Here is a 25732-nt window from a genome sequence, read left to right as displayed (position 1 = left end):
TGAGATAGCGTTTTTCTTGCGCAGGCTTCCAAAACTATATCTTACTATGTAGGTACCTGAAATCTAGAAGGTTTGTAGGAATCCACCGAGGGATTTTTTGTAGGTACCTAAATATATATGGGAAAGATTGTCAAGATAAATGGATGATTATTGTACTAATTCATTGGTGCTTGGACGAAGCTCAGTTCTGTATGGCGAGCTTCAGGTATCCATCCACCGCACCTGGAGCACGACCGACTGGAGAACACGCATGTCGTTGCTTTCCAGGTTGCAATTTTGCTCCCGCTCCTTGGCCCTCTTGAATTGTAATGGTCATTTTAAGTTTGTGTATAAAATTTATATGTCATACGGATTCCCAACTAGCTCAAGGTTTGAGAGAATAACATCTTGTGAACGGAGGGGACGTCATGTCGCCATATGCAGAGCTAGTGCTTTTCATCTCTTCCCATGAAATCATTATTCTACGCCTAAAGAATAACTTCTAGACGCGCCGGACAAGTCCAGACTTGACGTCGTAAAGATAGCCGCTCGCATGGTCCCTCAGCTCACGACGAATGATTCTCGATGTTTTCAATAATTTGACATCGTCCCGAACGCTTTGCTCCAGGCTGTGAGAATTAGCTTACTGCTATTTCCGACCGATACTTGATGGAAACTCACTCAGTAATGAACGGAAGCACCAGCTGTGTCGCATCCTCGATGGTAACTCCGTCTTCCTTCAAAACGTGGTCGTGAATCCTCTTCTCAGTCATGTGAGTAGCTCCGCAATCTGTATTATACAAAGCATCAATAGCAGGTTAGCTCGTACCCAATGCAAACATATGTCCTCCGTACCTGTGTGATGAATCACCATTATCTCTTTGAGGCTGCCGAGGAAGCAGTCCAAGGAAATTATTTGGGCGATGAGCGGGGCAACTCTACCACCCCCGACGCGTAAGATTGCAGCATCTATGTGTACGTCAGCGACAAAGTAGAGAGTGTGATTTCGGAAATAGACTGTACCGCCTGGTAGAAGACTGAAGAACTCTTCAGGGTTACATCTTAGGTCGAGACAAGTTACTTGAGTTCAGGTCAGCCACGAGGCATTGTCAACAATTGCATCACATGGACTTTACTTATGAGTATCGACGGTCTCTTTTGGCCTTGGCTTTCAGAGAAGAATCTGTATGGCCTATGGGCCACGGCAAAGTTTCTGTGGTCAAGCGTTTAGCAGGTATGCACGACGAAAATGTAGGTATCTCATACTTGTTTCGCTCAAGAATTTCGTCAACCAGAGATTCAGCCATTTTTTAATCTTGTATGTGATAGAATGAGTAATATACTGTTGCTCGACTACTGATGCAGCTGTATATACTCGTATCTCTGAGAGATTCCGTCAAGGCTTTATATATCTCGAGTTTGTCGCTTTCAACTGCCCCTGAGAAGATATCTAATCATTCTATACACCTTCCAGCCGGGTATCACTTCGGATTCCCGAGATATTATGCTCCCATATTCACAAGAAACGTTTAAGGAATGTATCATCGTCTCAGAGCGCCGGCAATCAACGTGCAACATGCTTTCGACTAATACTGGGCTTCACTGCTAAGTCAACTGTTCACTTTGGATCTAACCGAAACCGGGAAATGGTGCCCTGGCGGATCGATCAGACTGTATCTATAGCGAACAATATCCACCAGTAGATCAATGTTCGTGTATGACTCGCAGCTCAGCAAATTATTTTGTAAAATGGAAGGAAAAAAACAAAAGCCATTGTGAAAGATTTACAGATTTAAAAAGGAGAATTGTAGGCTGTTTTAGTCTCAGCGTACAGATCTTGGGATGACTTGTCATAATCCCCCGAATCGAAGAAGAAGAGCATACTGAAACGGCAGAGATGATAATGTTGTTCTCGGAGAATGAGTATATCGTCTTGATCGTAAATCTTCCATTAGGTTGTATATGCTATGCAACATTGCCTGTGATTGTATTGTGCATTGTACGACTTCGGTAACTTCCGAATCCTGGATTCTGCTCCTTCATGGTCACCATACTATTTTATACTAATCACTGAATGATTCCTGTACATTTTGCATCATCATCTCTTTATGGGTTTATGGTCCCCTGGTAGTCTATAATTCGAATACCCGACTGTAAACTCGGATAGCCTATGCGTATTGTTTTACAATGAGCATGAGGAATCTTTTTAGACCACATAGCAGTTGATGTTTCTATATAACAAGAGCCTCAGGGCTGCAAGAACATGAAGAGCACATCCTTCATCAGTTTAATACATCAGATACATAAAAGAATCATGTCAGACAAGCCCAAGATCCTCATTGCCGGTGCCGCAGGTCGCACCGGTAGCATTGCTACCAGGATGCTTCTTGAAAGAGGCTATCCTGTCCGTGCCATGGTCCACAAAGACGACGAGCGTGCTCGCAAACTCTCAGACATGGGCGCCGAAATCTTTGTCGGTGACTATCTCGACCTCCGCTCTGTACGACGTGCGTTTGAGGGAGTCAAGCGCGCCTACTTCGTTTACCCTATGCAACCCGGCCTCGTGGAAGCGACAGCAAACTACTCCATGGCAGCTATCGAAGCCAAGGCTGAATTCATTCTGAACATTTCGCAGCGGACGTCCCGTCCGGATGCCACCAGCGACTCGGCCATGCATCACTGGCTTGCGGAGCGAGTCTTTGACTGGGCACCTATTCCGGTGACCCATCTTCAGCCAACAGCTTTCAATGAGTGGTTGACCGTTATGCAAAACATGATTCGGCAGGGACGTTATGCGGTTCCGTTTGGACCAAATGGTCGCTTTGCCCCGATTTCATGCGAGGATCAAGGGGCTGTCATCACCGAGATCCTTGCCGACCCTTGGTCTCATGTGGGAAAGAGTTATCGACTCCTCGGGCCTGTGGAGCTGACGCCGCCTGAGATCGCCGAGATTGTCAGCAAGACTCTCGGCAAAGAGGTTCGCTACGAGCAAATCTCTGGAGAGGAGTGGGTTCGGGAAGTGGCGGGCCAGGACATACCGTACCTGTCTCAGCATGTTCAGGGTATTGTCCCGATGCATGAGAAGGGGCTTATGGATGGGACAAACGATGTCGTGGAGAAGATTACTGGACGTCGCCCAGAGACGGTGGAGGACTTTGTCAAGAGGCATCGTGAAGTCTTGGGAGGATAAGCATACATGTACTCTGAAAGACTGAGTGACTTGATTCCATTGCTTGGAGATATGCCTACTTATCATCAAGTGGACCTGTGTGGCTGTACAAGAGGCTGTGAGTTCATGTATGCAACATATTAATCACAGGCTCAATAGGAGTATTTACTCAAATATGTATCTCCCCACCGAAGCATGATTTACATCATACAGGAAGTGCGTTCATGCGCAACTCACCACTGACTATGTTGACCTCAACTCCTGTCATGAATAGTAAGAAAGTTCACATTTGTCTTTCAATTTCGCATTTATTTAGATAAATTTACAATGCCATGGCCATGTAGGTACCTACTATATCTGCGCATAGACTTGTTGCTGAAGTGAATTGCAATGTCAATGAGGGGCCATTTGCCACATCTGAACCATGATGAAGTACATCGTCAAACGCTAACCATCACTGGTCTCAGGCGGCCTATACGCAGTATGTTCAACCCGCTAGTAAACATAAGACCAAGAGCAAGTTTCGTCCTCTTATATATCACCAAGGCGTCTGTTTGCGCAAACAACAGCGGATTCAACCTTTCACCGTACGCCAATCAGCGTTATATAAACTAAATTTAGTCCGTTTTTATGCATCAAACAAGCATATCCGACGTGGTGTAGTGGCTAGCATACCGCGCTTTCACTAGAAAGTCCCGCGGCGATCCGGGTTCGACTCCCGGCGCCGGAATTGATTTCATTTTTTGCCAATGTTTTGACCATTTTCAATTTTTTTTTTTTTTCACGTTTTACTTTGTGTTTGTCTTTTTGTTACTTTTCAGTGTCAGGTGAAACTGTCTGTGGTGTAGCTTATCCTAAGGCTGCACAAGTTGATTAGCAGCTTCTCTAACAAGAAACCGTGAAGACGCCTACGAAAATTACATGAGGATATTAGAAACATAGAGTCATGGTCGCGCAGATGCTCTGTACGCGATACAGAGCTGTAGATGCCAAGGATGAAGATAATCTACACCACTGATGTGCGCAGTGTGACAACGCCCGCTGTAAATAAGCGGACGAATGAATGACAGCACGGAGGGATGCTCCGAAGACACAGGTCAACACAAAGGATGCGTATCTGAGAGTGCTGCATAAGGGAATCAACGCCTACTGGCTATACGGTAGATCTACTCCATAGGTACAAAATACATACCCCAAGATGCCAGCAGGTTGGGCGTCAAGATGTACATTAATAGGTGAGAGAAATGGTACTCCGGAGTGGCAAAGGTGAATGCCTACTTCTGCATACATGTAATGTAATGTACTCTGCATGCAACGCTACATACAATATGCAACTCTGTGATGAAGAGAAGAGAACAAGACCGTTCCGTAACCACAATTTCTAGCAGACACCAGACTCAATGGGCTCAAGGATACCAGCCAAATGAAGAAAACAGCACATCACAACCATTATTCTCGACAACTGCAGGCTGATGGGCCACGTGCTGGGACAGAGGTCTGAGGCCCGCCTTGATGACGATGCCGCATCCATCAGGCTCTCGACAGGCACAACATCAACATTCAAGCTTCCATGGCCTGACGCGCCGTGAGGTGGCGTGAAGTGCGGGTGCAACCGACGGCCGCATGTCAATTCTCAGAATGCAGGCCCCCTCCTCCTGGCCTAGCTAGGTGTCGCGAAATGTGAGGCTGAACCTCTCAATCGGCGATGACGGAGCGGGTGCAGATGCTGCAGAATGCCGCAGATGGTGCCCAGCCCAGGCAGAAAAAGAGGCGCCCTGTCACTTCTCTTGCTTGGAGCGAATCAGCCTCGACCTGCGCGGGCGGACAGCGGGAATAATGGACGGTGACTCTTTGGGAGGCCGACAATGGCAACGAGTCCCATGTCGGAGGCCAGCGGCTGCGCAAGGGTGGGAGGGAAAAGATTTTGTTTGGCTGATGCTGTCCGTCCGATGTTGGGAGTGGGTGTGCATCAATGAAGATGGGCATCTCAGCTGCAGATATATATGGTGTGTTGATGGCTGCGTTGACACGGGGGATCTCATAAATCTTTACATCAACGCATTACATGTTCGTTCTCAGGTGTTTTTTGCCATTCAACAGCCATACAAGGCTGGATATCTACCTAGCTATCCATCTGCCTCTTCGTCTCCATTCACATTGACCACTATCTGCCTACAAACAAACACGCATTGCCCAACTGCAGCGTGTAGGTGCATAGCCAGATCCCGGCGAAGCAGCGTGCAGATTTCAGTGCAAGGCAATACGCAAAATTCACGGCCGACCAGCAAACGACACAACCAACAAGGAGCTGCAGGCATGCGATATCTTGCATGAGAAGCTCTCAGACCTCTGGCTGACACGGCACCTGTATTTTCACCCCGCAGAACCCCGATAAGGCCCCTCTTAAAAGACCCTGTGGGGAGCTCTTGGACTGGCGTCATTCCTCGCCTCCCAAAGTCAAACCTCAACCCTCCCAACCCATCGAGTCTCTTTTCAGACTCACGGCAATAGAGCTGCTGCGCAGTTCGGGCAGCTTAAGGTAGCTGCAACGCATCACGACTTGTTGCATTGGCCGTTTGCTCTTCTTGATTGATTGGTCAAGCACGCCCCTCTTGCGCTTGACATTTCCAGAGCGACCCATTTATCTGCTTTTCTGTCCTTTGTTTGTGCTCACATACCGTCTTTTGCTCAGCCATCAATTGCTTTCACTCTTTGCCAGACTATCTATACCCTCGCTTTTTACTTCAATATTTTGATATCTTTATTCTCATCGCAGCGCTTTTGCTTTATCCCTGATATATATCACTTACACACATCTTTGATATACATCTTGCTTCCTTCAAGTCGCGTAGAGCTTTCTCATGGCTGACAGAGGCAACCGCGGCAACCGCGGCGGCGACCGGGGCCGGGGTGGCGATCGAGGACGGGGTGGCGGCCGAGGTGGTGATAGGGGCCGGGGCGGCGATCGGGGTCGAGGCGGCGGTGACCGAGGCGGTGGCGGCGACCGGGGTGGTGGCCGAGGAAGAGGAGGCTTTGATCGCGGAGACTACGGCGGAGGCCGCGGCCGGGGAGGTTACGATCGTGGAGATTACGGTGGAGGCCGTGGCAGAGGAGGCTACGATCGGGGAGGAGGAGAACGCGGTGGTTATCGTGGTAGCTTCAGCGGCTTCCGGGGAGATGGTTCACGAGGCGGCGGTCGAGGTCGGGGCCGGGGGCGTGATGTCTCTCCCGGTATTTCCAGGGCCTTTGGGTGAGTCTTTATCTTTCGGATCATTGTCAACATTTGCCTAACCCATCCTGTAGCTACGGCGGTGCGATTCCAACTCCAAATGCTGAAGTCGCTCAACTCGAGACCCAGATTGTCTCACGACAATCCGCCTCGCTTGCATCCATCACCTCTCAGATGGCGGGCATGAGTGTTAAAGGCAAAAAAAGAGGAGGCGGCAATGTTGGCCCCAAGCCTCCGCCTCTAATGAACGACCGGCTCCCTGCCAGGCCAGCGTTCGGCTCACAGGGCAGACCCGTCGTTCTTTGGGCAAATTACTTCAAGGTCAATGTCACCCGTGATTCTTTCTTCAAGTATACCATTGAGGTCAAGAAGAAGGTGACCAAGTCGGCAGCTCCGAAGAAGGCATCCAAACGTGGCGGCAAAGCCTCCTCAAGGCCAGCTCCCAGCACAGAGGGGACACAGGAAACTGAACAGGAGGTCAGGGGCAGGGAACTTTTTCTCGTTATCAAGGAGACCCTTGCAAAGCTTTTGGAGCAAGACAAGACTTTTGTCGCTGCCTCGGAGTTCAAGAGCCAGATCATTACGCTCAAAAAAGTCAACCTCCCTGAAAACCCCATGATCATCCAGATTCCCAAAGATCAGGGAGATGATGAGGTCTTGGAAACCTATAGTGTCCATTTTCACGGCCCCACTGAGATTGATGTGGGAAGCATGAAGAAGTATTTGACGTCCTCGGGTGACGAGCCGGTTGCTAACGAAGACGTCGCCTTCCCACGCTTCCCCGAAGCCGTCGATGCTCTCAACACCATTTTGGGTCACGGGCCAAGGAGCGATTTTGACAAAACCGGTACCATTGGGTCACACCGTTTCTTCCCCTTTGGCGACGACAAGGTTATCGAAAAGCTCACCCATAACTGGCATGCCCTGTCAGCCGCCCGCGGCTATTTCCAATCTACACGTCTGGGAACAGGCCGCATCCTGCTAAACGTCAACGTGACACACGGTGTCTTTAGGCTGTCAGGCTCATTGACAGACATACTCGACAACCTAGGCTTGAGGGCTGCTCCAAAGACCGACTACCAAGCCATGAAGAAGCTTAGGGCCTTTGGTAAATTCCTGCCCAAAGCGCGTGCTTGGAGAACCATGATTCTCGCCACAGGCAAAACAATTCGTCGATCCAAGGCCATACAGGGGTTGGCCAATGTTTGGGATGTAGGCAAAAAGAGCCGTGGTATTGCCAATCCACCAAAGTTTGACCGTGATTGGGAGTATGCGGGACCAAAAAATGTCCAGTTTTGGCAGAACACGGAAGGAGGAGGAGGCCGATACATCTCAGTCTTTGACTATTTCAAACAGAGTAAGCTTTCTTTCCCCCTTTTCTCTCTCTTTTTCTTTTCGGTATTCGTTTGTTTTCAAGAGATTAGGCCTAACATGAGTCGAAGGCTTTAACATTATACTGAAAGATTATCCGCTGATCGACATGGGCACTGACCAAAATCCCTTCACTTACATTCCGGCCGAGATGGTGGAGATTCAGCCTGGACAGGCGATCAAAGCCACTCTCACCATGGAAGAGACAACGGCAATGCTTGAATTTGCATGCCGCTCGCCATATTCCAATGCTCTGTCGATTAGCGCGGCTAGCCGTCAGGCTCTCAATCTTGACGACAACGAACTAGACAAATTCGGTCTCTCTGTCGACAAGAGGTTGCTGACCGTACAGGGAAGAATTCTCAATGCGCCGATGGTGAGCTATATTGCCAATGGTAAGAGGGCTGACGTAGCTCCATCTAAGGGCCAATGGAACATGAGGTCAGTCAAGGTCGTCAAGGCAGGCAAGAGGATTGAGCGCTGGACTTGGGTCAATCTCATGGCAGATCATCAGCGCAGGAGGGCCGTCGATAAATCGGTGGTGTTAAGTTACGGAGAATGGCTGGTTAGCATGGGCATCAACATCAACAAAAATCCCATGGATCCATTTCGGGAGGTGGCCGATCCCTCGAATCTCGAGAATGTCTTTGACTGGCTGAAAAAGAATGATGTCCAGCTCTTCGTCATCATCCTTCCCGAAAAGGACTCCACCGGCTTATATAGCAAGATCAAGACGCTGGGCGACTGTACGTATGGAATTCATACGAGTTGCGTAGTGGCCCAGCAGTTTGCAAAGGCAGCTCCAGCCTATTTTGCCAACGTTGGGCTCAAGATCAATCTGAAGGCCGGTGGCACCAACCACAAGCTACGAGACGATTTTGGCATTCTGAGTGATGGCAAAGCCATGATTGTTGGCTACGATGTTACTCACCCAACCAACATGAGCCAGAGGAAAAGCAGCGATACTCCCAGTCTGGCGGGATTCGTATCCAGCATCGACAGAGATCTCGCCCAATGGCCTGCGATAGCGTGGGAGCAACCTCCAAGGCAGGAGATGCTCAGCGACAAACTACTAGATGCATTTATGATACGGCTAGATACCTGGAGCAAGCACAATGGAAACAAATATCCAGAAAACATCGTCATCTACCGAGACGGCGTCTCCGAGAGTCAATTCTCCCAGGTGCTCGACAACGAGCTCCCAATCATCAGAGAGGCCTGCCGCAAGAAGTATCCTCCCACCCAACCCCAGCCAAAGCTCACAATTTTGGTCGCGGTGAAGCGGCACCAGACTCGCTTTTACCCTACTTCAGCAGATGACATGTCCAAGTCCGGCAACACCATCAATGGAACGGTTGTGGATCGGGGCGTGACCCAGGCAAGGTACTGGGACTTCTTCATGACAGCCCACGAAGCCCTTCAAGGCACCGCTCGGCCAGCCCACTATACCGTTCTTCTCGACGAAATCTTCCGCGCTAAGTTCGGTGACAAGGCGACCGACGAGCTGGAGCGTCTGACGCACGAGCTGTGCTACCTCTTTGGCCGCGCCACCAAGGCCGTCAGCATCTGTCCGCCGGCGTATTATGCGGACATTGTCTGTGAACGGGCTCGCCAACACCGCCCTGAGCATTACGGAGCTGGCGATGATACGGAGAGTGTGTCGACGATATCCGGGGCCGGAGCTGGCACGGCAGGGAGACAGGTGCATGCCAATCTCAGGGATAGTATGTATTATATTTGAGCGATTGTGTTTTATGGCGACGGCAAATTTAGGATAAGCTGAGATTGTCTTTGATAAGCTTATACACGGCATAGCTTAGCTTAGTATTGGATATTCAGCAGCTTTTTAAAAGAAATTGAATGCAAGCGTATTTTTGAAAAGCGGCACCTAGAATGGCAGCAGATGTCTTTTGTGACGGCTAGTTAGATATTGAAGCATATTGATTGGAAATATTTGTATTACGTTTCCCTGTAGTAGAATAGTCTTTACGCGTGAATGAAGGGCGAGCATATTGTTCACACGGGATGATGCTTTATAGATTTACATCAAATATATCATAATTTCTAATTCATTGATGGTCATTATGTATGAATCGGATTGCCGGCGTGTTATCATCAAATAGGACAGCAAATCCTGATTGCCAATGGATATGTACTCTCAATGCCAGATTTGGGCTATTTACTGCATCGAGTTTGTACAATGCAAAAAGAGAAGAAAAAGAAGAGCCTCTATCCAAACAAATATATGCTACCAAATCAACAAAAGAAAGAAGCCCAGAAAAGACCTGTCTACTCTACAAGTTCGCTTTCGTCTTACGATTCGGCACAAGGCGCTTCATAAACTCATCGTCCAACGTCGATTTCTTCTCCAATGGCTTCTTCGCCCACTCCTCATACTCTTTCTCTTCCTCCCACCACTTGTCCATTTCTATCTTGGCCCACTCGGCGGCAGCCTTTGCGCAGAAGACGGGCTCCTCTAGGGGCACGAGGTGGCCGCTTTTGGGGTGCGTGACTTCTTTTACGCGGCCGGCTTTGGCGCCTCCGCTGCCTCCGACGCCGGTGCCTGTCTTTTCGAGCTTTTCGCGGATGAGATGGGGGAGGGAGACGTCGCTTGTGGCGCCGAAGATGTAGAGGACTGGGGGGCGGAGGTGGGGGAGGCGGGCTGCGGTGTTGTTGCCCTCGGAGCGGTAGAAGGGGAAGATGGGGGGAGTGTCTGGGTCGAAGTCGTGGTCGGGGGCCTTGCGGGAAGGGTGAGTGATGAGTTTGCTGACGGGGTCAATGGCAGGCCAAAGGGGACGAATAAAAGTGAAGACCTCCTGGTGCTTGGTTGTGGTAAGGCGAACAGGGGTCTGGGATTCGTCTTGCTGAGAAGAAGTAGACGGAGCCGAGACCTCACGTAGGCCGTACCGGATAAAGAGATCAAGCACACGAGGATCCCAGGCCTGATAGAACGGTTTAGAGCGGAATGCCGCTGCGGCAGCGGCGCGGGACGGCCAGACTTCGCGGCGGGTGGCGCTGAGGGAGGCCGGCCGGCTGTACGTCTCGGGCGAGCTGGGGAGCTTCTTGGGGGCGGTGAAGCGGGCGATGACGGGGTCGAGCATGACGATGCCGGTGAAGAGGCGCGGGTGCATGAGGGCGACGTTTGTGAGGGCGTTTGCGCCAAAGGAGTGGCCCATGGCGATGATGGGCCGGGGCATGCGGAAGGTGTTGATGACGTGGAGGATGTCGCGGGCGTAGTCGAGCCAGTTGGCTGTGTTTTAACACTGGTTAGTATATTTGTTTATTTATTACATGTATATTGTAAGGTGAAGGATATGAGAGGGGGGGTAGGGTGAGGTGAGATGAAGAATGAGAGACGAGAGAGACGTACGGTCATTGCCCAGGTTGGCCGCATTGAGAATGCCGCTTTGGCCCTGGTGAGCGGCGTCAGTGATCCAGATGGCACGCAACCGAAGGCCCTGCTTTTCCAGTTCTTTCAAGAATTCCTCATAGAGAGGCTCATAGAGTTCCTGGTCTCGATTAGCACTCATCGTCATGACATCTCGAGGGTGAGAGAGGGACGGACCTTTGGAAAGCCATTTGCATGACTGCCCACGATGGTGATGTCGCCTTTGCGCGGAGGGTCGCCGTGCCGGGGAGTATATTGCTTTACGTTGAGCAGAAACGGTTCGTCTTGCGAGACTGCGGTTGCGCGAGGGTATTCCCGTATGTGCGATGCCTGGACGGTGTGCTCGCGGATGTCGAAGACGGGGGATGAGGGTGATGAGGAGGAAGCCATGGTGATGTCGCTCTATGTATGTATACGTGTGTATATACAGGATATGGATTCTAGTAATTATAAGGCACAAGGGAGAGGGGAATCTTGGTGGCAGCTGTGCTATTTGAATTAGCAGAGAGGAAGAGTGAGTGAGAGGCCGTTTGTATCGCGTCGGAGTACCAGGATAGGTGAGGGATTGCCACGATACTACTTGGTCTATATGGGAGTCGCCAACTCAGTCAGACTCTGCAAGTTTTATCGCTGAATCTTAGCAACCTGGCTTCGTGAATGGAACAGTCCTGGGTAGCCTCAGCTCCATTCTTTCAGAAGCAAACGGCAGGCCGCATGCAAGATGCTCCTTATGGGCTCTGCTCGGCTGGCTGGGTTTTCGGGGTTCGGGTGGAGATTGAGCCTCGGCAAAGGCGATTGGAGATGCTGGTACCTGAATCGGGGGCCAGACAAACACGCTGGCAGATATTCTGAAAGCCGATTCGATTATAGTGGCGTTATGGCGACGGCTGATACCGTTAGGTGCTGACTAGTGCAAATCTCAGCTTCATTGTCAGTACTAATGGAGAAGTGCCTTAGGTGCCTTAGTAATAACGGGGTTTGGGGGACACGTGAAGTGGAGAGAGTTTTGTTGTCTTTGAAGCTTTTGAACACCTTCACGCCAACTTCTAAAAACCCAGCTACGAAGTACCACGTATCAATGCCAAATGAGTAGCATCTTATTGCATCAGAACCTTACAGAGCGGCCGACCAATACCTCAAACCGTTCACGTGTGCGGGTTACATGAACAGTAAATGACCACATACTAAATCCGGGGCGTGACAGTGGTGTTTTGTGGAGGCGGTTGGTTGGTTCAACAGCATCGCAGTAAGAGAGAGAGAGCCTCAAGCTGGGACATATAAACACGGATATCAAGGGGATAGTGCAACAGCAAATTATTTTTGCAGTCTCATTTACCAAGAGATATGCCTGCACCAGCACCAACGCCGTCGCCGAGCCTCATCCTCTTCGTCGGAGCCCCGTCTCCAGCCTCCGTGAACTCCCAATCCTGTACTCTCAACAGCTTTGAGGAGCCATTTCATACCTTATTTGGCCCTCTAGACCACGGCAAGCACAAACTGCGGAAACACACAGACACGAGCTCGGGCGCTGAAATTGCATCACAAACACACGCCGTTTGGCGGTCTGTGCCGCTCAATCGTCGTCCTCTTCACACTGGCCTGAGCCAAAATCACAGCATCCTAGACATCTCCTTTCAAGCTCATCGCGACTTCTTCACCACGGCGGATGCTCTCCCTAGAGATGACACACAATCCTTTGACCGTGGCGATGATGGAGGAACGCTTCTTACCCAGTTTGTTGAAGAGTCGTTGGCCGCTCACAACTTGATACCATCCAGTCAACTAGGCAGCTTCAGCTTGAACACGAATGAAGACACCACAGCTTCATTCACCACGACCTCTTCAAACGAAGCTTCCCTGCAAGACCCCACCCGTTCACTACCAACGCCTGTGCCATCACACCTCTCAGACTTGGAAGACGTCCCTTCAGCAGCTCGCATCCTCGCCCTGAGCCCCCAGACAGTGACGCTCAATTTAATTGTTGCCGTCATCTCCATCGCCCAGCCTCGGACTGTCACGACGCGTTGGGGAACAACTCTCTCGCTGGTTGAAGTCCTCGTTGGTGATGACACCAAATCGGGTTTTGCCGTAACCTTTTGGCTATCCAACGACCAGGTCTCGACCAGCCAAGTGAGCAAGCTCCGCCGACAAGACGTTGTGTTAATGGAAAATGTTGCACTCCATGTTTTTCGCGGCAAGGTCTACGGCCAGAGTCTGCGCAAGAACTTGACGCGAGTGAGCCTCCTGTGGCGGAGCGAAGGGGGCGGCTACTATGATAATAAAGACATTGCCAGACGAACGGCTGCGAAGCATCCTCAACGGGAAAAGACACGACTCGTCAAAGACTGGGTTATTCAGTTTGTTGGACGAGATTTCGGAGCAACTACACGAAAAGAGGCCAATCGGAAATCGTGGGATCGGCCTCCCGACGATACGCAGTGATGTGAGTGATTCATGCTTCTATTAGATAACGCCAGGATCTATATGTGATTCCTAATTTAATTACACTATGCAGCTCAAAATATGCAGTACTATTTGTACATGTCCAAATTCCATGGGTATAGAAAAACACAAAGCTCGAAACAAAGGAGTCAGGAGAGTGGAGTGGTAACTTCAGCCGGGTAATTATACCATGGCCGGTGCCATCTCAGTCTTCTTACCGTCCACGCCCTTCTTGACAGATCTCCATTCGAATGCCAGGCAGCACAGGAATGCGCATCCGGCACAAGCAACGGAAATGTAGTAGGTATGGCGCAAACCCAGCATGTATGCCTTCAGGACAGCGTCAAATGCATCAAGGCGGTTGATCCCTGCAAGCACGGATTTGATCTCAGAAGCGCCGCTGTTGATGAAGAGCTGAGGGTCGATACCGAGGTTGTCCTTTTCAAGCTGGTCGATGAGTCCGTTCTGGAAGAGAGTCTGGGCAACAGCAACAAAAACTGCACCACCCAGGACCTGGAAAAACTGGACACAGGCAGTGCCGATAGGAACCCATTCCTGGGTGAGGACCGTCTGCACAACCAAAACGGCAGTCTGGAAACCAGCTCCGATGCCCAAGCCGGCAATGACCTGGTAGCCAAACCACTCCTTGAGCGGGCTGTGGACGTCGAGAGTCGTAAGCAGGCCCGTTCCGACGGTATACAGAATCATGCATGGAATGATGATGTAGTTGTAGTAACCAATGACCGAGATGAGGCCACCCGAGAGGACTGAGATGAGCACAGTAGAAAGGAGCAGCGGCAAGATCTTGATACCGGCCGTGACGGCACTGACCCCCTGGATGGCTTGGAAGTAGAGGGCTGTTGACTCGGTTAGCACAATTTGTTTGGGTCACTATCGTTTACGTTGTAGGGAGACAACTCACAAAGATAGTAGACAAGAGGGAAGAAGCCAGCGCCGAAAAACAGGCTGAAGAGCATGGCGGGGAGCACATTGCGGTCCTTGAACATGCGCGGCGGAAGAGTTCCCTTGTCGCCCTTCCAGAACTGGATCCCAATGAAGATTGCAATCATGAGGCCAAAGCCGACAAAGAGGCCGATAATCTTTGAATTGCTCCAAGCATATTCCGAGCCGCCCCATTGCAGAGCCAACAGAAGACACACAATGGCGGGAATGAAGATGGCCGTGCCCAGGATGTCGATCTCGAGAATGCGGGCTAAGACGGTCATGTTGAGCGTATCTTCCGAGTTGCGGTTGACGTGCAGGATGAGGACGACAATGAGCATGGCGAGGCCACCGATGGGGAGGTTGATGTAGAAGCACCATCTCCAGGAGACGTTTTCGGTGAAAGCACCGCCGAGAAGAGGACCGGCGACGGAGGCGATTCCCCACATGCCACCGATGAGACCAAAGGCAAGGGGACGCTTGTCGAGAGGCACTACAGAAACAATCCAGTTTAGCAAGCTGCTATTTTATGCTGACGACGGAAAGGGAGTTTGATTAGGAACCATACTTGATAGAGAGATGATGACGATGGAGCCAGAGAACAAGCCCGCCGTTCCAATCTGGCCGTCTCAGTCAGCACCTTGATATTAAGCTACTATAACATGTGATTCGAAAGGAAACTTACTCCTGCAATGGCTCGTCCAACAATGAGTGCCTTGGATGAAGGCGCTACAGCCGAGAGCAAACTGCCGATTTCAAAGATGAAGATGGCGGCGAGATAGGTCCATTTGACGTTGAAGTATTTGTATATGGCACCATACATTGGCTGCAGGGCCGTGGTGGTGAGAAGATAGGCAGAGCCATACCAGCCCTGATTAAAGAGTCAGTTATTTTGTAACAACAACAACAACAACATGCAAAAGGAACAATTGATGTCATATCTCAACGACAATAGTGGAAGAAAATAGCCGAAGAAAAAGGGATGCACTCACAATATCCTTCACACTCTGAAACCTCGCAGTAATAGTCCCCAACGCAGGCGCAATAATCGTCTGATCCAGCGCAACCAGGAAAATAGCCATGCACAAGGCGAAGACGATGGAAACGAGCTTCAGTCCCTTGGGATAGTTGTCTGCAGGGTTCGTCGCCGTCGTGGTAGTCTTGGTGACATCTTCCATGACGCCTCCGTCCTTTTCCTGCTGCGTCACGTCTTCTCCCGTCACGGCGATTTCCTTTTCGACATCGTCGTTGTCGTGGTTCACAGGCGGCGGCAACGAGCCGCGCTCTGTCTTGTCTGATGAAAGACGCGGAGTTGGTGATGCTGAAGACATCTTTGACCCGCTCTGTATGAAACAACGGGACTTGTGTGAGAAAGACTGAGAAAAAGAAAATGAGGTTGGCTCCCTGTTAGTTTTTTTTAAAGTCCTCCAACAAAAGGAGCTGAAGAGGCGATCTAGGCTGAAAACCGATCACTGCTAGCGCTTCAGCCTCTCTCGATCGGCTGCGTGTTATCCTTCTTTCGTCTCACTTCCCTGGCCAATGCAAGGTGCAGAGGGTAGATAATAAAGGAAATACGAAAATCAAGAATGTGGTACACCTTTTCAGCCTTATACCAAACAGTCGCATCACATCAAATCAAACCCACACACACCCTAACAACAAAACCATCGTCTCATCATTCACCGTAAAAACCGTCTCGGCCATCGGAATGACTCAAGCCCATGAGATGCACACTAGAGTCCAGTGCCATTTACCGAGAAAGACTAGTACAAACAAGAGCAAAAGAAAAAGAATTTACCAAGCCGTTAATTAAATCCGGAAAACTCACTCCATCCAATGCGGCAGACAGCAAGACACACTCACACGCCCCTCTCATCCCCACAAAGAAAAGACGTGGCGAACTGCTTCACGATACAATAAACCCTCCCTTCTTCCAAGCCTCTTAGAAAAATCAATCAATGACAAAGCATAACTCCACTCTCCTGCAATCCTTCCTCCCCTTACACGGAAATTAAAGCATAAATGATTTTTTTAGGCGTGCTCTATTGTTTTTTTAACCTTTCGTGCCGCCCCGAACCAATCACCAACTACAGCTTTTTTAGTTAGCAAATCCTGCTCATGACTCAAAGGGCGAATGACGCCTGAAGCAGCTTAGTGGCCGCAAGAGCCCAGCTGACCCTGGGAAACGTGGTAGTAAGACGCGGACTTGGAGCTTGACCGATGTCCGAGGATCGAACAGATTGGATTGAGGGGTGTGTGGTGTGCGAAGGTTTTCTCTACGGGAGAATAAACTAGCTGCCGCTGGTATGGACCAGGGGAGAGGAAGAGGGAGCGTTAGTTATTATACGTTGGAAATCAAGACACGATCTTGAAGGGTTGGTGTTGAGTCTCCCGGTGTAACAGCAAATGCATCATACAACAAAGATGTAACATCAAACAGAAGGATCAATATACCAAACCTACAGCTCACTTACAACTTCATGTACTAAAATCCTTTCCCAAAATCCATCCATACATACATACGCGTACATTCACGCTCCTCAGATCCTACAACCCGCTAAAAAGGCCCAGAACCCACATTCTTACAAGGAACCGCATCTCCACCCGCAAAAGCTTAGCCCAACTTCCCCCCCAATCTTAGATCTCAGGCACACCTTCTCGGTCTTGTCTAAGTTCCGCGTTTATCGGCATCAGATTGGAACAAGGAACCGCACATTGTCCGCGCCCCCAACCACTTCGCTATTCATTCGTTGTGCGCGAGTACGTGGCCGAGCCAGATGATTGATAAGATGCCGGATTTTGCTGTCGCTGTTTTATTATCCCCGCGTCACGGCTATTTCCTCACGGCTGTCCGCTAGGCCAACTTCCAGCCTACATCTACTCTCAGACAAAGGGGGCGGGCAGTTTGGAGTCAGACGGCGTGAAATCATTTTCCCCTATCTAGTCTAGACAAAATCAATGCTGGAGATTCTGCGTATTGCATTTGCGTATTCCTCGGGTACCTATCCCTCTGCCTTCTCTTCTGCCTCTGGCGCTGGAGGAACCCATACCAGCAGCCCGTCCTTGTCAATCTTCATCCCCTCTGTTGGAATAACTCTCAACACCTTCTGGAAATACTTGTCCCTCACTACCAATCCCGGCCGTATGTAGACGCCTCGTGCAAGCGGCAGCAGGCGATACGTCTTGGTACGCCTTGACATTGGGAGGAGATGCACCGTCGTCTGCTTCGATCCAGAGAAAGCAAACGCATCGCTTGGTTCCATTACCAATCCGAATGTCAAGAAATGGCTGGATGGGTTTTCAATCGTGATATCGAGTCGAACCAAGCCTGCCTGCTCCTGCGAGCTGTGAAGCACCGATGCCAATACTCTGGGCTCTGTCCCAAGAACCATGTACTGCCCAACCGTCATCGTCGTGACATTGATCGAATTGCTCTCGCCATCTGCTAATTGCCGTCGTCGTCGCCAGCGGACTACAAACGCCAAGTCGATTGCGACGGGATGCCTGTCGTCCAACGTAATCTTCTGCGCCACCAGACCAAATCGAGCTTCATACATCGTCTTTGGAGCCACAATCATGCCATCTGCTGAGAGTTCGGGCTGGTTCACGACCTGGCACCGTCCGCCAGGCGTCACAGCCGTAACGGCTAAATCCAGACCAACTACGTCCAAATCTTCTGTAGCGAATGATGCATAGTGACAAACCAAACACCATTGTTGCGCAAGACCCCTGGCCTGAACAACATCGCCATCAGACACATCTTGCAGGTCTTCATAATCGAACAGGCTTGGCCAGGGATCTGGATGAAGCCGCGGCATCAAATCGTAATTTGCTTCAAACGCGTTCACGATATTAAGGTGAATCGGCAACACTTGGACGATCGGTGTTGCAGCGTCTGATTCCAAGTGGTAATCCGCCCGAATCTGTATTTCGTACGCTGTAGGCGCTGGCGCTGGGTCGAGATGGATCGACAACTCCAACGACGAAGAGCTGGCTATGTGACCAAGAGCGAGCCCCGTCACTTGCGACTCTTCTTCGGCAGCGTCTACCTCTCGTTTATGTTCGCCAGCGTCCACTCGGAACCGAGGAATAACCTTTCCAACAATGCGAATGTCCAATTTCACATTGGCGGAGTCATCCTCTTCGTTGTATAAGCCAATCCGCAGGGGAATCGGCTCATTAGCATAGAACTGGCCGAGGGGCTCTACCGGCCTCAGTTTCATCTTGGGAGGCCTTGGTTGTATATGTAAAATGTGCCCGTCGGGTCTCGACAGCCGTGGTTTTGTCGCGCCTTGAACGAACCATCCTGTGACTTTGCCTGATTCTGACAATGACAGCATGTAATCCAACTCAAAGGTATCAGTTTTGTAAGTCAAAACTACGCGAGATGCCGACGCCTGCCCTGGTTCTCGCAAGGGTATGTTCATCTCAAAAACCTGTCTGTGGCCAGGTCTAAGCGTAAGATCGCATTTGCCAGTCAATTGACCCTCCTTTTCATCGTCCTTGTCTTCGACTTCGACTTCGTCTTCGTCCTTTGCCTTGTCTTCGTCTCCGTCTCCATCATTTTTGTCCTCCTTTTCACTTTCATCACTTTCCTTGGCATCTCCCCCAAGTTGCTCCGTCAAAGCTACGAGGGTTACGGAAACAGGAGTTTCGGAAGAATTCGTCGGCAAGTCAGAGTCGTGTATAAGTGTGATCGGTTTAAGGTGTCCCTCGAACTCGACCCGGATTGAAGACAAAGTAACTGGCGCAGCTGCTTGAAGCGCTTCAGACTTTAGCGACAGCTGGGCCAAGCATGTCTCACCAGCCCGGCCCTCTTTGGAGCGGAAAGCAAAAGATGTTGATATAAAAGATGAGGCTACGTCATCCGAAATGGTAATGAATGGTCTAGATGTCGACGATACCCCATCTAATGACTTGGCAAGATCATAGTGCCATTTTTTTCTAGGAGTAAACCCTGAATGTCAAGTATTAGCTTAGCTCCAAGCACATGTATCAACGGCATCAAATCAAACTTACGCTCATTCATTAGTTCCCAGTCAATTGCGACCACAATATCCGCCCGCCCAGTTTCCGCCGCCGCTCGCCTCATCACCCATAGGATATCTTCAGAGATGTCCAACCACCATTCGGAGCGGAAAGATTTGTCTTCCCACAACGGTCTAAGCATGGCCAACACTTCATTCCAGCTCCCCAATGTCGCCATTTCTCTCGCGCACTCTAGAGATATCTCTGCCGCAATTCGGTGCTGCTTCCGCGCTTGAAACTGCCCCCTTGCGTTGAGAAGACAGTCTATCATTAGTTGTGCATGATTGATTCCGTTTCCGTTCAACGGATATTCCTCGTGAGGCGGAGGACACATATATGTATCGTAGCGGATGGCCTTGCTCGCCACCCTTGACGCGGGCGAAGCGTCCGGCGCTCCTCTGTCATCGTCAGGTATCCTATGGGCTAATGTCCTGCGAGCTCCAAGGTGGCGCGCTGCTATCCGATACCAATAGCCCGTATGATGCAACAATTCCCAGGGCTGCAATCGCTCTCCAAAGAGAGCCTTCTCTGGCTGAAGGAAAATCGTCATGGTTGAAGGCCCTAAGCCCGGAACTTCGACCATCTCAATCATGTTAGCCATCACCATTGCCCACCGAGATTCCCAAGCTTGCCAGCCATAATTATTGGTGCCTCTTCCTCGGCGGTCAACAAAGTCGCTGATGCGGTCACGGTGAGACTGCCATCTCCTAACTGCCAGGCTCGTCTGCCCCATCCACAAATGCAACCGTAGACAGCGAATAGATATGATATCGGCCAGAAGTCGTGCCTCGTTCCAGCGGGGGCTCCAGCTGGGGATGATATCGAGCACATCTTGACCAAGCAAGATCTCATACGCCTGCTCAAAAGATCGAATCGCTGCGTCAATTTCTTGGCGAAACTCGGCGAAAATGGCAGACTTGAAATCATAGCGGAAATTCCAATCCGGCAACGACAGTGTCTGCGATGTTCCAGAAGTAGGCGGTAACGTCGGCTGCGGAACGATTCCTCGGGATCTCTTCTTCCTAGCATGTCTCCCGAGGTCTCGATAATATTCGATGGCCGTGTTATATAGCAGAGCGAAAATACTATCCATCACCCTCCTCAATTCCGACGGCGATTCCTGGGGAGGAATATAGAAAATCGATTTAGGGTCTAACCCAGTTCCCCTTCGAACACCCTCCAGTCGATCTTGTATAATTTCGGCAGTCAGATTAGCCTTAGCCTCTGCATCGCCGAGAATGATAACAACCAGGCGTGTCTTGTATCCCGATTCCACCAAAGTCGCTCTCATACCGTTGAGAGCAGACTTTAACCGATTGTCTTGCTGTACAGCAATCTTCGAATCGCTAGTCAAGGTATGGAAGCACACGAATATGCTGGGTATTTCTTCCTGGTGCTTCTTGATCCACTGCGCATTCATCAGTCCATCAGGGTACAGAGCCGACGAAGGGCTGAGCGGCGAGAAGGGCGAGTGTAGAATCGGGGCGGTCGTCAACGGCTCGATAGTCTCAGGCAGCGTCGCTCGTCGAGATGGAAGGACAAAAGTCTATATTCATATCAGAAATGCGCTGCGCAACCGGCTCGGCTCCCATTGCAAACTCGTCTTACCCTGCCGACGGTCTTGACACGAAGCCTGTAGTGCTCTTCCCTCGTGACCACAGTCCATGATTTCCCGCGCTCGTCCACCTCTTCAAAGTACGATTCCAAAAAGTTCGCTTCCTTTCCCTCGAGAGGCGGCAGATCAGACCGAAGAAGGACGCCCTGGCCTTTGGCCTTGGCAGGCTGGTCTGGCGGATCCGAACTCAACCCCGACACCACAATCAGCGGCACATTATGATCGAGGCTTCCCAAAGGGTAGCCATCCATGGTGATTAGTTCGGCGTCGAGAAGACATAGGCCAGGCGTCTGTTTCGTGCCGAGGAGCTTCGCATTCAGATCGGAATTGCGCAACTGGTTTCACTTGCTTGGAGGTGGTGGAGCAGCGTTAGCATCACTCAAGAGCAAAAGCTGCCCCTCGTTGCAGCGCAAAGCAGCCCACCTTGCAACCTTGTAAACGAAGGTATCTCTGAGGCTTTCTCTAGCAAACGCTGAGGTAAAAATAATAGGAGGAGATATTCATAAAATAACAATTAAATAATCAATCGAGTGTACATTTCGACCTGTGAAACCTCCATGAAATGGTACAAGCACAAGCTCGCAGCATATGAAGCTCAGAAGGTGACAACTCTGTAGACCTGCCATTAGCGGCCAGCGTTAGAGCTCACTGCTGGGCGGCACAAAACGAACCGGCGCCGGAAGAACGCCGGAAGCCGAACAAGCGCACCCTCTACCCAAAAATTCAAGATGCAATAGAATGATGCAAAACAACCTCTCAATTCACCAGACAATCTCCAACCACAAACCCACCAGCTCGGCAGCGCAACTTCGCATTCTTCACCTTCCGGCTCCTCGCCTTTAATCCGCAACCATGAGACCCACGCAAATCCTCAGCGTGGGCAAATACCGCCACCTCAAGCTCACAACAAAGGACGTCGGCCGCGGCTTCTACAAGGGCAACCGAACGGGCTCCATGGGTCGGCACACCAAGTACGGAGGATACCTGATCGAATGGAGCAAAGTGCGCACATACGTCGTGCCCCAGAACCTCAGCGAGTCCAAGGTACGAAAAAGAACACACCAAAGCGGGCAATTGGCAGAAAGAGAGACTAACATTGTGGTTTGTTTGCAGCTCACTCCGTTTGTGAGCAGAGAAGTTCGTTCCGAGCCTGGTGATTACAAGGGTTTGAGCAAGGGTCCTCAAGATCCTTACTTTTACGTCGAGCAGTGGAAGCGGTATAACGGCGTTGATTAAGTGTCTTCTATGAATCATACGATACTACAAGACGGAGAAAGAAGGGCACATCTACGAATAAATCTACAGCAGAAGTCAAGGGTATTCTGCTGAAGCTGTATATATACACCCTACGAACATTGTACCACCACCATGTATGATGGAGTCAAACAGTGAATGGGGAGGGAGAGAAAAGGATACCATCACGGCCATGTATGATTAGTTACGGTATCTAAACATACACCATACAAAAGGGAAAGAGAAGGCGAGAGTAAAAAGAAATCCAAAATCAAATTTAAGTAAAATAAAGAGCGCGCCACTATTGATGTGGCCAGGATATCACTAGGTATATGTTTGCTCGCTGGTTGACTGACTTGCTTTCTCGCCCCCATTCTTCTTCCATTATTCCCTTCTCTTGACGAAATTACTCACATCTCCCATCTCTTTCACATCTCTATCTTGACCTGCGGCAAGTCTTCTTGAGCCGTCACAAAAGTCTCAATGCCCGGACGCTCTGCTTCGACCTTCTCATTGTCTTCAGCCACCCCATTAGCAGCGGGTTTCTCCTCAACCAGGTCTGTCTTTGAGTCCGTCACACCAACATATGCTGGTCCGGGCGACGGGCTCATAGGTCGCGACCCAGGCGTCATTGCTGAATTGAGCGTAATCATGCTCGCCGTTTCCGCATCATTCTTAATGCTGAACGGCAAGGCGATGCCGTCGAGAAACGGCCTCTTTCCAGCCACGCCCGTGTCAGGCGAATAGTCCGGGCTGAGGAGGCCATCGTGGGCTGCCTCCTGCTCTCGGCGCATGGCGATCAATTGCTCCACAACAGTTTCCCCCTCCGTCTCTTCGCTGCCAGTCTGATGCTCATCTCGCACAATCCGCTGACGAGAAGGCCTGCGGCTATGTCCACGTTTCTCGCCTGCGGAGTCCAACGGAACCTCGTTAGTCAACTCCGGAGTAACGGCTTGCATCTCGGGCTCGTAGTTAGCCTTCTGCTCTCTCTCCACCGTCATCTCGTCATGCTTTGATCCCCACAGAGACCAAATGGCCAGGCCGAAACTCTTCTTTCTCTTTCCTGGCTGTAACTCGGTGCCCAGGGGTATTCGCCCAGCCAGTGCGGTAGGCGGCGGACGCTCATCCGGACCAAAATCCTTATAACCAACGATCATCTCTTTAATAATCTTTTTATGCGTTTTGGCTTTAGCACTAGAGTATTTGTTGTCCCATGTGCACTTGGTTTCTAGCCACTTTCTAACAGGGCCTTCTTTGATGATTCCAATCTCTTCAGGCTTCATGTTGCATCCAGGCAGATCTGTTTCCAGGGGAAGAGGCAAAATGGCGCCATTCCGAGCTATGCGCTGTCGAATCATATAATTCTTGAATGGTGGAAGTGGATCTCCTGCTCTTCCAACCTCTGATGGGGTTAATTCATCCGTTGGCTCTTTGTCTTTGTTCTGGTCTTGTTCTTCCTGCCCTCCAGCTTCTGTATCAGAGCCAGAGCTCGTAATGACGGAAATCGCATCGTCATCCATAATCTCAATATCTCTGTTCTGAGCACGCGCTAGGGCCCAGGCTCCAAACTGCGCAATCGACCTGTACATGTACTTGGCAGGGCTTGTAAAGCTCAGAGTCGGAGCAACGTGGCACAGATCGTCCCACACTTGAAGCTGCACATAAGTAGGCTTGTACTTAGCAAGCAATCTCCTTCCGTGATCTGTCAAGTCCGCATCTGGAGGTGCGTATTTTGTCGGGTTCGCGCACTTGTGAGCCAAGTAAATCTGTTCATCACGAAGAAGCTCGCCACCTCCGACAGTAATCAGAAGAGGTGGCAGCCCACCAAGCGTCGGCTGCTTGACGGGGCTCACCAACGGGTGCGATAGAAGAGCATTTGTTGTATACATCTGGCAGAGGTTAGGCTCCATTTCCAACCGAACGGTGAACAAATTGGAACTCACTTGAATCTGGTCTTTCATGGTGATCAGCTCTCCATCGATTGTAACGGTCAAAAACTTTTCCGTCTCAGCGTGAACGCCAGCACTATCGATATGAACGCCGGCTTCGCCATCAACTATCGGGACCACGGGATCCTGCTGCTTCTGCTCTAGCTCGGCCGTAGACGGAGCTTTTTTCTTATCACTCTTCTTGCGCTTGTCCGCCTCTTCCTTGAGCATCTTCACATCGTCGTCATTGGGCGGCGGCCACGCCCTGGATGGCTTATGGTGAAACCCTGACTGTGGTATGTAATCCAGCGGTGTCTCAAGGGCAACGCTGGGAAACGAATGCGTCAAGTCAACCCAAGGGCTAATGAGGATGCCCCCGGCGGGCAATGGAATGCCTTGGTCTCGAAGAAGGCACAGCATGGACGTTACCATACCACCACCAGCCGAGTCTCCAGCAAAGATGATTGTGCTCGGGTCTTGGATTGTCAGCAGATATAAATAAGCTGCCACACAGTCCTGAAGGCCACATGGAAACGGAAATTGAGGAGCCAGGCGATACCGCGGTGCAAAGACTCTAGCTTTTAGCTTTCTCGCGTGGCGTTGTAATTGGTAACGATGCTCATAGACGCTCCCAAAATAATAAGCACCTCCGTGTACATAAAGCATCACACGACGCAGCGGCTCGTTATTCTTCTTCCGCTCATTGGCATCCGCCCGCATCTCAATCCACTCGGCCTCCAAAGGACCCTTCGGACCTCGCCAGTGCCACCATTTCCTGCCGCCAACCTGGCGGATGCCGTCAGGTCCCAGCTCTCCCTCGATTAATTCTGCTGCTCGGCCGAGGTGTTCGTCGGGAATGGTCACGCTCTCCAGCTTGACCCATTGCGGGTGCGGGACCCATTGGGCCGTGAATCCCTGGATCTCTTCGACAGTGTGTTGAGAGGCATACTCGAGGAACGATCGAATAAGGTGCAGCCCCTCGTCGTACGACAGATGCGTGGTTGGGTGCTCTTTCAGGTTCTTCTTGTTCAGGTACTACAAACATCCCGCCCAAACAGAGCACGAGTTAGCACAATTGTACTCGTTGAGAAGAAATCCAAAAGGATCCCCTTCTTCTCCTTGAAATCAAACACCAGCAATATCAGACCCGTCGCCATTAGGTTTTACATACGTGCGAAAACAAGGTGGTGACCACCGTTGGCGTTACGGCCAGAGAAACCGACGTCGTGTTAAGCCTGTTCATGGCGATCTCGTTTGTCCTCCAGGTCCCATCGATTCGTGCGGATCGCTGGTTTATAGAGAATACGAGTATAAAAGGGACAGCGCGGTCTAATTAAGAGACGGGAAGATACGAACACCGACACACCGGCATAAAAAGGGCAGAGGTCAAAGCATCTTGATATTGGCA

At 50.5% G+C, this 25732-nt stretch overlaps 10 protein-coding genes and 1 non-coding gene across 11 annotated transcripts; 6 read left to right on the top strand and 5 right to left on the bottom strand.

The window, feature by feature from the left end:
• Nucleotides 1–347: 347 nt before the first annotated feature.
• On the bottom strand, nt 348–1286 carry M431DRAFT_519674 (hypothetical protein; the record flags this gene model as incomplete). The annotated part of the gene is made up of 6 exons (XM_024920396.1): nt 348–608; nt 661–769; nt 835–948; nt 1003–1059; nt 1116–1192; nt 1246–1286. The coding sequence occupies 6 exons, from the start codon at nt 1284–1286 to the stop codon at nt 482–484; spliced, it is 525 nt and encodes a 174-aa protein (XP_024775799.1). The 3' UTR covers nt 348–481.
• A 1007-nt stretch (nt 1287–2293) lies between these two features.
• On the top strand, nt 2294–3169 carry M431DRAFT_5020 (hypothetical protein; the record flags this gene model as incomplete). The annotated part of the gene is made up of 1 exon (XM_024918081.1): nt 2294–3169. The coding sequence occupies one exon, from the start codon at nt 2294–2296 to the stop codon at nt 3167–3169; it is 876 nt and encodes a 291-aa protein (XP_024775798.1).
• Nucleotides 3170–3796: 627 nt separating this feature from the next.
• M431DRAFT_t81 lies at nt 3797–3878 on the top strand. Its single transcript has one exon. It is a non-coding gene; the product is annotated as a tRNA-Glu (tRNA).
• An 881-nt stretch (nt 3879–4759) lies between these two features.
• On the top strand, nt 4760–5746 carry M431DRAFT_418018 (hypothetical protein). Its single transcript, XM_024914997.1, has one exon. The coding sequence runs from the start codon at nt 4985–4987 to the stop codon at nt 5480–5482; it is 498 nt and encodes a 165-aa protein (XP_024775797.1). The 5' UTR covers nt 4760–4984; the 3' UTR covers nt 5483–5746.
• Nucleotides 5747–5899: 153 nt separating this feature from the next.
• Nucleotides 5900–9766, top strand: M431DRAFT_417954 (hypothetical protein). The gene is made up of 3 exons (XM_024914996.1): nt 5900–6398; nt 6452–7734; nt 7820–9766. Exons 1-3 carry the CDS (start codon nt 6010–6012, stop codon nt 9487–9489), a joined length of 3342 nt encoding a protein of 1113 aa, XP_024775796.1. The 5' UTR covers nt 5900–6009; the 3' UTR covers nt 9490–9766.
• Nucleotides 9767–9819: 53 nt separating this feature from the next.
• Nucleotides 9820–12018, bottom strand: M431DRAFT_114793 (hypothetical protein). The gene is made up of 3 exons (XM_024911914.1): nt 11314–12018; nt 11119–11257; nt 9820–10998 (listed from the first exon to the last, which is right to left on the bottom strand). Exons 1-3 carry the CDS (start codon nt 11524–11526, stop codon nt 10043–10045), a joined length of 1308 nt encoding a protein of 435 aa, XP_024775795.1. The 5' UTR covers nt 11527–12018; the 3' UTR covers nt 9820–10042.
• A 373-nt stretch (nt 12019–12391) lies between these two features.
• Nucleotides 12392–13669, top strand: M431DRAFT_417879 (hypothetical protein). Its single transcript, XM_024914995.1, has one exon. The coding sequence runs from the start codon at nt 12481–12483 to the stop codon at nt 13576–13578; it is 1098 nt and encodes a 365-aa protein (XP_024775794.1). The 5' UTR covers nt 12392–12480; the 3' UTR covers nt 13579–13669.
• A 92-nt stretch (nt 13670–13761) lies between these two features.
• On the bottom strand, nt 13762–15698 carry M431DRAFT_82401 (hypothetical protein; the record flags this gene model as incomplete). The annotated part of the gene is made up of 5 exons (XM_024923166.1): nt 13762–14435; nt 14501–15013; nt 15089–15140; nt 15206–15391; nt 15513–15698. The coding sequence occupies 5 exons, from the start codon at nt 15696–15698 to the stop codon at nt 13762–13764; spliced, it is 1611 nt and encodes a 536-aa protein (XP_024775793.1).
• Nucleotides 15699–17522: 1824 nt separating this feature from the next.
• On the bottom strand, nt 17523–21414 carry M431DRAFT_494548 (hypothetical protein; the record flags this gene model as incomplete). The annotated part of the gene is made up of 3 exons (XM_024917262.1): nt 17523–19477; nt 19540–21094; nt 21157–21414. The coding sequence occupies 3 exons, from the start codon at nt 21412–21414 to the stop codon at nt 17523–17525; spliced, it is 3768 nt and encodes a 1255-aa protein (XP_024775792.1).
• Nucleotides 21415–22015: 601 nt separating this feature from the next.
• On the top strand, nt 22016–22399 carry M431DRAFT_84003 (hypothetical protein; the record flags this gene model as incomplete). The annotated part of the gene is made up of 2 exons (XM_024923380.1): nt 22016–22207; nt 22277–22399. The coding sequence occupies 2 exons, from the start codon at nt 22016–22018 to the stop codon at nt 22397–22399; spliced, it is 315 nt and encodes a 104-aa protein (XP_024775791.1).
• A 425-nt stretch (nt 22400–22824) lies between these two features.
• Nucleotides 22825–25567, bottom strand: M431DRAFT_82768 (hypothetical protein; the record flags this gene model as incomplete). Its single annotated transcript, XM_024923213.1, has 3 exons — nt 22825–24285; nt 24340–25359; nt 25496–25567. The coding sequence occupies 3 exons, from the start codon at nt 25565–25567 to the stop codon at nt 22825–22827; spliced, it is 2553 nt and encodes an 850-aa protein (XP_024775790.1).
• Between the last annotated feature and the right edge of the window lie 165 nt (nt 25568–25732).

This window comes from Trichoderma harzianum, assembly GCF_003025095.1.
Source record: "Trichoderma harzianum CBS 226.95 unplaced genomic scaffold M431scaffold_5, whole genome shotgun sequence".
Taxonomy (NCBI): domain Eukaryota; kingdom Fungi; phylum Ascomycota; class Sordariomycetes; order Hypocreales; family Hypocreaceae; genus Trichoderma; species Trichoderma harzianum.
This window is presented reverse-complemented; position numbering and strand designations above follow the sequence as displayed.